Source organism: Dermacentor variabilis, chromosome 3 (assembly GCF_050947875.1).
Source record: "Dermacentor variabilis isolate Ectoservices chromosome 3, ASM5094787v1, whole genome shotgun sequence".
NCBI lineage: Eukaryota > Metazoa > Arthropoda > Arachnida > Ixodida > Ixodidae > Dermacentor > Dermacentor variabilis.
In genome coordinates, this window is record NC_134570.1 from 61222563 (window position 1) to 61232697 (window position 10135).

General features: G+C 45.7%; 1 protein-coding gene across 7 annotated transcripts in view; it reads left to right on the forward strand.

Moving 5' to 3' along the window:
* Window positions 1–372: 372 nt before the first annotated feature.
* Window positions 373–10135, forward strand: part of Mi-2 (chromodomain-helicase-DNA-binding protein Mi-2 homolog) — a 76860-nt gene continuing 67097 nt past the window's right edge. For 5 of the 7 annotated variants that reach the window (XM_075685335.1, XM_075685337.1, XM_075685338.1 and 2 more), the window contains exons 1-3: window positions 373–606; window positions 3521–4149; window positions 7251–7419. In XM_075685335.1, coding sequence (XP_075541450.1) covers window positions 522–606; window positions 3521–4149; window positions 7251–7419 — 883 coding nt within the window. In that variant the 5' untranslated portion in view covers window positions 373–521. The remainder of the gene's footprint in view (window positions 607–3520; window positions 4150–7250; window positions 7420–10135) is intronic. The other 2 variants (XM_075685339.1, XM_075685341.1) reach the window with 1 other exon arrangement.

The window sequence follows — 10135 nt, forward strand, 5'->3', positions numbered from 1 at the left end:
GAAAGAAAGTTACATAACGGGAGATCGCCGCCACCCTGCCGAAAGCGGACATCTCGCAGTCCGAGAGCGGCAACTCCGAAAAAGCGCACGCGTTGTCGTAGGCCATTATTGCCAAGTGCGATCACGTGGTATAATTTTACCGCTTATTTTCTTTTGCATGACGTCCCCTCTTATTTCCTCCTCTCTTAGCTAGCAGCCAGCAGCCGCTCTTAGCGGTAGGGTTGCCCGCTTGCTAATATTTGTGGGATATCTGATGACGTCAGCCAGCGCATGCGCACATACCGAGCGCGCGCGCGCTCTCGCGCGTGCCCCCCTCCCCCCCCCCGTTCCCCCAGGCTTCTACCCGCCAGTCCATTTTCCTCCTCTACTTTGTTGCAGGAGCGAGGAGGGAGGGTGTGAGAAAATAACGTAGACATCTTTACGCCGATAGTCTTCTGTGTGGTACCCCCGGCGGACCTACGCTCTCCGGCCCCCTGTGAAAAAAAGATTCGGGGACACGTTTTGGCGTTGTCCAAACTGCTATGCCCGCGCCTTCCGGACGCGACGAAGAACAGACAGAAGATCAGGAGATGGCCACCGAAGAAGCAGAAGACGATTCTTTAGCCGGTGAGCGGTGATGCGCTTGGTCTTTTTGTGTGTGCGCGCCCGCCGTTCTACCTGTCGAAGCAGGACCCCCCCCTCTTATTCGAGCTCGCCGGTCGCTCGCTTGATAGCCGGCGTCGTCGGCTCGATATCGGCTTCATCCCGCGTCTATTCGCCGTTCACAGTGTCTGCGGGAATCTCCCGAGCAAGCTTTGAGCGCCGGTGACCGCGGTCGGCCCCTTTGAAACGAATTCGGAAACGCCGAACTTTCGCGCCCGCTATCCCGATCACGCTAGGCTTAGTAAGCCGTACGGCGGCGTCGGACGCGAAGGGCTCTGTGCTTGCGTTTTTTTTTTGACCGGCGTCTCACCGAGCACATGGGTCTGTTTTGGTGTGCGCGGATCGTGTCTTGACGGGTGTCACCGGTGTCTCGAGCACGTTGGGCTTTGAATGGTTGTTCACGGCAGGGCTGGATGGACCCGGGCCTCGATTTTGCTTTTCGGTACTTGTCGCCAATGGAGGAAGACGGCGGGATAACTATCCGGATATGTATATCTCATTATCATATTGATCTGAACCTCGGAACGAGGCTAGCTGGAGCGTATTTCCAAAATGGCTGGGTTTTTTTAGGTTTTCGATGACCGAAATAAAACTGTCAGAATGAAATTCTGTTCCGTTTTATATACATTTTTTTATTTATTGCGTTTGTATGGGCGCACTACGGATGGACCTAACGTGGCTACCGAAACGTGAACTGCGTGCTCGCACACGTTTGGGTGGGCACCTCCGAAGGACCCGTTCCTTCTTGATTTCTTTTTATTGTAACTAGCGGGCGACGCTGTTGGCAGTCAATTCATTGCTGGCTTTCGCTTTGGGTTGAGATTTCATTCTCGCCTTCGTCGCTGTGAGTGAAAGGCTCTGGCATCAAAAGGAAATTACAAAAAAAGCATAACTATGGCGCCATGGTGACAAAGGCAACCAAAGTTCCTGGTTGTTATGGATGCAAATTCTCGGGTGTCGGCGTATTACAGGATGTCTCACTTTGCGCCGTTTCCAGGCACGTTCCGGCTCGCTGTGCACGCGGTCTACCGAGCGTCTGGAATGCGACTTTTGCATTTCAGCGTCTTTCTAGTTTGGACGCGTTACGTTAAAAGCACTTCACGCTACACCAAAGTACGATTGACTGTGCGTTGTTGTGACAGGACACGGCCAGTCATGATCGTTTGGGTATTCCAAGATTTTGCAGGCATTTAGGGCCACACACCGGTTGCATTGGCCAACGGCAATTGCACTACTTGCCTTTGTGTCAGTGGTCTGTGGTGTGATTGATCGAACACTTTCTACACTAATAGACTTAATATAATTGGTATGAGCCCCTTAAGATATGTGGCGCGCTGCGCAACATGCCAAAAGCTGGTGTTCTAAATAGGCACGAATGCATTGAATTCACCGGCGCAACACTGCACTGCTTTTTTTTCTGGGCATACTCTCTAAGGTCGGCCGCCCCTCAAAGGTAGCAGTGATGTGTAGCTGATCCTTGCTTTTCGTGAAATGCACTTGTAGTGTGAAACCTATCTTACGGGTGGTTAGAGTCCACTGGGCAGAATTGGTGCTTCCCTCGGACATAGCTTTTGCATGTAGTTTGTGCCGTCTACTTCCAACACCGCACATAGCTTTGCTGACAGACTAGTTGGAGCAGCAGTGTATTTACTGACGCAGCGCCTCATAATTTTACGTGCAGTTTCTTTTGAAAAGCTACTTCATGATTTTGTACCTATGCAATGACTTGACATATTGAAGGTGCAGTTAATTTCGGAATGTGGTATCATTAGTGTCCTGACCCATCTTTGAAGCGGTAATTGCTGTCGCTGCAGTTTTTTTGAACCGTGTTGCGTGTGCATGTGTGCAAGACAGTCACTCAGCAGACATTGCATGGACAGTGCTAGCTTTATTATTTATGAACTGCAAGTTTCAGTGTTGTGGTGCACATAACGCCGCCACAAACTCCCAGGTGCATCATGCAGCTTGTTCTTCGTGCACTATGCATACACTCAGTGATTTGGACGTGCACAGTGTGGTTACAGCTGAGACATTCATATTAAGCCGTGCTTTCGGGCAGGGGTGTGATTTGACTGTTGCATTTAGTTTTTGTGTAATATCGGAGTATCATCAGATGAGTAAAGGCTGGTTGTCACTCTGCAATAGACAGTGCTGTAACATGATGCCAGATTTTAGTGGAAGGAATGAGGCATTGACTTCCAATGAAAGTTTGTTGTGATGCCTACAAATTTATTACGGCGACGTAATATGTGTCAAGAGAACTGACCAGAGCACTGGTCAAGTAACTGTCCTCACATCCATGCCTTCATTGCCATGTAATGTGTGGAGGGTGCAGGTGTTGCAGCATAGTGATGCGAGTTATGTTTTGATTGCTTGCCTCATAAAAAATTTTAAAAAATGTTGCACTTGTTCGTATGCATTTGACGGGGTAGCAACAATGCTTTCAGTGAAGTCGGCACATTTTATTTGCCCGCTTCTCGCTGTCCTGCGTCATTACTGGTGCTGTTCGTCATCCTCAGCAGAGCTCTGGTCATCACTCAGATGACAAGCGTAAGGCGCCAAGAGTATAACTTAAGACCAGGTGGTCTAACCACATCAAAGCAAAGCTGTATGTTGGTGCACAAACAATTCTTTTTGTGCACACTACACCACCACCCATGAGATGTCGGAATCAAAAATGCAACATAATATTAACAAGGATATGATCGATGTGCATTCTGGCTCACAGAAGACGAGCTGACATGTCCAGTATGAATTGTGACTTTTGGTCTAGATTGGAACGGTTTGTGGAACACTGGACAATGCCCAGTTTTCTCTTTGCTTATATTTAAAGGCATGCCTTTTCTTCATCTTGTTCTTCCGGTTGCTGCATGCACAGGGTCGGAGGTGGCGGAGGAAGAGGAGGAAGAAGCGGGCAGTGGCAGGGGAGGCGCAGGCGATGGGGGAAGCCAAGAATCAGATGAGGGGGCATCGACGCGCGCTCCCCCCACCCCCAGCGTCGGCGGGGGAGGCACAGAGGATGAGCCCCCTGGGGAGGAAGAAGAGGAGGAAGAAGAGCCCCCCGAGACACCGCCCAAGCCCAAGAAGACCAAGGCGAAGAAGCGCAAGGGCAAGGGTGGTGACGGTGAGCGCAAGAAGGGCAAGAAAAAGAAAAAGAAACGCGCCGCCTCGGAGGACGACGATGACAGCGACAGCCAGCTGCTTGGTGGCCACTCGGACAATGACAGTGATTATGTGGTGGACCGCAAGAGTGCCAAGAAGCCCCGGCTGGACAAGGCTGCTGCCGCTGCCGAGTCTGCGGCGTCCTCCGCTGCTGCAGCGGCTGCTGCTGCCGCTGCTGCTGCCCAGGCGGCCGCTTCAGGAGAGCCAGAGCAGCAGAAGAGCTCAACGGAAGTGTGCCAGGAGCTGGGCCTGACAGATGTGCCTATGGAGTACACAGATGCGGACTACCAAAACCTGACGAGCTACAAGCTCTTCTCGCAGCATGTGCGGCCTCTGATCACCAAGGTGCGCGAAGTGAATTCTGCTGCAGTGATCATTCTTCTGCAAGGCTCCACGCATTCTGTGCTGGAGGAAGTGGTGCTTTTGACCGTGGCTGCTTCGTGTGCCAATGATTTAGCTGTGGCTTGTTTGTTTAGCCCTTTCAATCATGGTTTCTCCATGTAGAGATGAACGTTATTTTTTAAAATTCACACTAGTCACAACAACAAAGTGCTGAATGTAAAGGTCTGCTAACCAAAAACAATATCATAAATAACTTAAAGTAATACCAGGTTTGACGAGAAGTTCTATATGTTGCTCTGTATCACTGCATTTAATTAGTGCTCTTCTTTGTATTAGAAGGCCCTCAACTCATTCATAACCAGTGCATCTATCAGTTGTTTTAATGTTATAACACATCACTTATGGGACCAGTGTCTGTCACCAATTAAATTTTGTAATTGTGGTGACTGGCCCGATGTTACTTATGTACAATCATGCTACTGCCGAAACTTTGTCTGCCAAGATTTTGCCCCATTTCCCCTCAAAAAAGCAAAGACGACGTGAGAAAACGATCATAATTTGTTACTTAGAAGGTTAAGACTTCTGATTTTGCTAGGAGTAATGAAACTTGAAAATTGTGCATCCTTAGCCATAGACATTGTCTTCAAATGGCTTGCTGGCTTATGCATAGCATTTCAAATCACCAGTATGCATTGGAGCTTAGATTGTCTCAGCTGCCAAGTCCTTACCTGGTGAAGTTCAGGTTCTGATGCAATTTGGAATAATGAGAAACTCTCTCCTCTACAGGCAATTTCGAAAAGCACAAATGGAACAAGCTTTCAATGATGTCACGATGCATCGGTGCCTTGCTATGTGCCTTGTCTGGATATTGCTAGTGCGTCTTTCCGCAGTGCAAGATGTTTCACAGGAATTGTTCACTATCATAGCTTGCAGGTCGGCTTCTAGCATCTGTGTCTTCACGCATTTTTCAAAATGGGTTGTGATGTTCCACATAGTTTCCTCTGGCACTGCTTAACGAGGGATTTGTGGAAAAATACTACTGTATTGCTGGTGCTTTTTGCCCGCATTTTGGTGACAGATTTCTTTACTGTAACTTTTTCTTGTGATTTCTGGCAAATAACCATAGACTGATTTCACAGTGCCACTGCTGTCGCAAATCATACTGGTAATGGTCTTTTGCAGGCTCAAGGGCGACTGTGATATGGAGCATCTTTTGTTTGCATCATGGGGTAAAAGAAAGAATGGTTTAGTGCAGTCAACTCCTGTTAATCAGCCCCTGTGGGACTGGAATATTTGGTCCAATTATACAAAAGGTCGAATTAAGAAACTGCTGCAAGATGATTGAAATCAAATCTTTTTTATTGCTTGAAGTTTTGAAGTGTTTCGTGCCTTGGAAGCGTGACTCAACCAGCACGAGGCTCTTGGTAACTGTGGTGTACACGAGGGGGTGCCAGTGTAGGTCGAATTGGCCATAGCAGCTAGCTTTTGAGTTGGAAATAAGTTTTCCTTTCGTAGTAATGTATAGTTATTTGCCGGGGCTTTTAAGTGGTTTCAGAGTAAGTGTAAAGATGCATTAACTGAGGTCAAATAAATGCGATTTGACTATCAAAACGCAGGAAGGCGAGAATAAAGTTTCTGTGATAGGAGCAGGTTTGAGGAAATGGTTGAACCACTGGGGATGTGCTGCGAGCATAGTGGAATGGGTCACTTGACGCCAGTTTAGGAAACTTGGTTACGCAGTTTGTCGACGCATACTCAAGTGCATTTCTTACTAGTCTTCACTAACCTGGAAGCATGGCAGAGATTTGTGGATGAAACACTCATTTGCGGACCTTAAGGAAGCTTCATTTAGGAGCTAGGAATTTGAGATGACTGCATAGTCCCACTCGAAGATGGCTTGTCTTCAATTTCTCTTCGATGTGAAGCTGCATGCTGAAGGGCAATCTTTCTTTCTTTTTTTTTCTGGAGCAACTGAAATGTATGTGCACAAGCCCACAGAATTTGATGTTGCATACAGTGAGGTTTATTTCTGGAACGAATTTGTTTACAAAACCTTAGGATGCTTTAAATGATCTTGAAAATTAGGGAATAAGAATGAAGGCGTGCAAGTGCAGTAAAAAATTTATTTCAAACTGAAGACACATTCTGCATCTAAAAAATCCATGTACGCGTCTGAGGACAGCTCTGTATGCCACAAACCTTAGTTAAGATAGTCAGAAAATGAACTTTGTCACCATTTAGTAAGCTACGTTGAATGAAGGAGTTGTGATAACTTAAAGGTTGCTTTAGTTGCAGGCATAATGACCTAATGACCATGTCTCTCTGTACTATGCATGGATACAGTATTAATTGAAAGTAACTCACAAATACACTATATTATAATTTGCTCGTAATTGAAGCAGAAAAGCTTGGAAGTGATTAGAAAGGCACAATATGCGATTCTGGCATCTTGCTGGCAACTTGAGAAATGCATGACTTAATTTGTTTTTGAAAGAAGCGCCAGCCGTCATGGTTCGTATGGAACTTAGGTTAATGTGGACCAATAAATGGATAGCCTTCTCATGTCAGGTTGAGCTAAACACTTATAGATGGGAATTGTGCCAAGAGCACGGACGTAGAAAGCCATTTGGCGCACTAGGTTCCTTGCTTTCCAAGTTTCCGTTCTGTTAGCACTTTTGCCGGTCTCAAATCACAACAAACTTGCTCAACTTTGTCCTCAACTCATATGAGGGATACTGCTTGCCTAAGGCAAGCCTGAAACAAACACATCTAAATAATATATATGTAGAAATGAGGCTTGTTAGAAATAATATTCTCTGTACACTTTTGGGAGATGGCTGAATATGCTATAATATACAATGAGGTCCTGCTTTAAGATGCTAAACCTTCTAATTTGATTTAATTTGTAAACTTGAGCACGAGACAGAGACTCATAATGGCAGGCGCTTGCTTCAAGTTAACGTTGCCCCAACGAAATCTCGGGGTGAGTGCTGCAAAAATGTGAAGGAATTTTTTTTGTCAAGCGACTAGGGCAGAAGCAACACGTCCTCCTCGTGACAAGCGGAGCCACTTACCAGCTCCAAACCGCATGCCTTTCGACACAGGCAAACCCCAAGATTGCAATGGCCAAGATAGTGCTGCTCATCTCGGCCAAGTGGCACGAGTTCCTGAGGGACAACCCCAACGCGGATGATGCCCTTGACGAAGATGACAGGCCCGTGCGTCAGTCTAGGGCGGCTGCATCCACACCTACTGGTTCCACCAAGGACAATGGTGAGGAGTGTTCTTGTGGCAGCGATCGTGTGATAACAGAACAGATGCCAGGTGTCTGGGTGTTAACCCTAGCAAAAGTTCTGGTACAAAAACTAATAGAAAATAACGTCAAACAGTCTAGTAGGTCTAGCAGTGTGTTAACCCGCCGTGGTTGCTTAGTGACTATGGTCTTGGGCTACTAAGCACGAGGTCGTGGGATCGAATCCTGGCCACGGTGGCCACATTTCTATAGGGACAAAATGCGGAAACACCCGTGTACTTGGATCTAGGTGCACATTAAAGAACCCGAGGTGGTCCAAATTTCCGGAGTCCCCTACTACGACGTGCCTCATAATCAGGAAGTGGTTTTGGCACGCACCGCCCCATAATTTAATTTTTTTTAGTAGTGTGTTAGTCTAATAGATCTATCAGTCTATTAGTCTAAAAAGTCTATTATTCTGTTGATCTAGTAGGTCTATTGGTGTGTCGGTGTGAATGCCAGTATTGCATCTGCAACATTGATCCTCAGACTGGTGTACTAGCAGACCTAGATATAGATATGAATGTCTGTAACCCACCCCTCGGGCTACGTAAACGTGAATTGCAGAGCAGTACCACCCGGAGAACATTACATTGCGGTCTGCTGAATGCACCAGATGTAGAAAATCAAAAAGCTAGTGAAATTGCAAAAATTGCCAGGAGTATTAGCACAGCATGTATTTGAGTACATTCCCTTTTGAGATCTTTGTCATGTCAGCAATCCTGACTGCCAGAGCCTTTGGTCCACTTTTACGAGAGGGTGTCCTTTTGACAAAGGGGTTAAAAAAGGTTGGGCGCAAAAACACACATATAAGAACATTTAAAAGCAGGGAAGCTAGTTCCATCGCTAAACTTGTGCTCAGTAAATAATGAGTTGGCAATGTTGGCTTCCAAATTGGAATAATGTGGTGCTGCAAGTACTGAACTAACTTTAGGGCCAAGTGTGATATGCTAGGTCATAATGTTTACCGTAATTAAAAGATGACTGTGCTGACATGACAGAACAAATAGAAAGTGCACAAAATCTACACAAGATGCTCTGCGTAATACATTAAAACTGTGTGCAGATAAAGAATAACTCTACACAGAAATCTTGCATGGCATTGTTGGAAGCAGGCATGCCACTGTTGCAACGCTCACAGCAATTGTGCCGCAGACACTATTAAAAATAGGTACACCTTTCTGATAAAAGAAAACAATTGTACGCTTCATTAGAAGCATAAATAAGTAAAATAATTTCCTCCATATAGCAGAACTGGCACTCATGAAAACACTGCATATCAATGTGCACTGATGTATCCGCAAAGCTGCAAAGCATAGGGGTAAAAACAGCCGCCTTGCCTTGTTTTGTAGTTGCAGCAGCATCCCGAGCATTGGGGGCGCATTAAAGATCCCCTGGTGGTCAAAATCAATCCGAAAAATCAGAAAAAGAAAGAAAACAGTGCAAAAACATCATACAAGCACAGTCATTTATTTGTTATGTAACATAAGTGACATACGGACAACACAAAGAGGTATCCAGTCACAAATGCTCCACCATTCACAATGCAAGAAGTTTGTTAAAAGCATGGCACTGATGGAAGCGTAAAGAAAGAATATCATAACATGAGAAATATGCATTGGGGGGTGGGGGGCAGGAAACACCAGCAAACGAATGGCAATAAATACAGAATGCATAATCGATTGTTTCTATACACAAGAAAGCGCAAAGGATAAGCATTTCAGAACACATGGCAAATCAACTCTTACATGAGCGCAGGTAGCCAGCCACCGCGCGAATACTGCAGTTTTTTCGTACTCAATTTAAAAAGAATAAAATACCTGCACGCTTTATTCGTGCCCAGCGACTTGCATAGTCCTTTGCATGGGAGACGATGAGCGGGACCGAGGTTTGGGTTTTGTGAGATACACTGGAAGGCCTTCAAAAATTCTTGACGGCATTAAGCTTTGGCGTCGGCTATTCACGCTCCAGAGACACGGCATCGCAGTTTATATTGAAATTGTAGGCAGTGATGATGTCTGAGGTGTCGAAGTGTTTCGCGCACAAACATGTATATTTGCATTCCAAGTTAAAACCACCACTTTCCAGCCACGGTATGGCCCGCTTCCATTTCTTGCGCTGCTCCTTGTCACTTGGTAAACAAAACAACACCTTTTCTGTTGTTCCCTTGTGGCCGGACTGGCGCCCTGGCACGCAACATGTGCAAGAGCATATACTGGGAACCAGTTATACAGGATGATGGCAGATGAATGAAAGGCTAAGCAGCCCTCCCCCCCCCCACCCCTTAGTGTGGACACAGAAATGCTCCTAGTACATATGATAATGTACATCAACAATAGCTTGTAAGATAAGGAAAAGTATCATACTTTTCTTATTTAAAAAAAAAAAAAGTGCACAGTACAAAGTAAAGAAGGGGTCACCAAACCTGTCTCTCCTTGTTGCTTTTGTTAATGTGGTTTCTTTTAAATGTATAATAATGTCTGCAACAAGCATTTATAGAGGTGAGTTTGACACATGATTTGCGAGCAGTTATGTTTGCCATTACATGTTCTTGTGAGTGATTTCATTTGTTTAAATAGAATGTTTTTGTCCAAAGAGATACTATTTCTTGCTTTAATCATTTGTAAAAGTCACCAGGAAAATTCCCGGACTTTGGTCAACCACACAACGAAACCCCCGATTTCTTACTGATTTTCC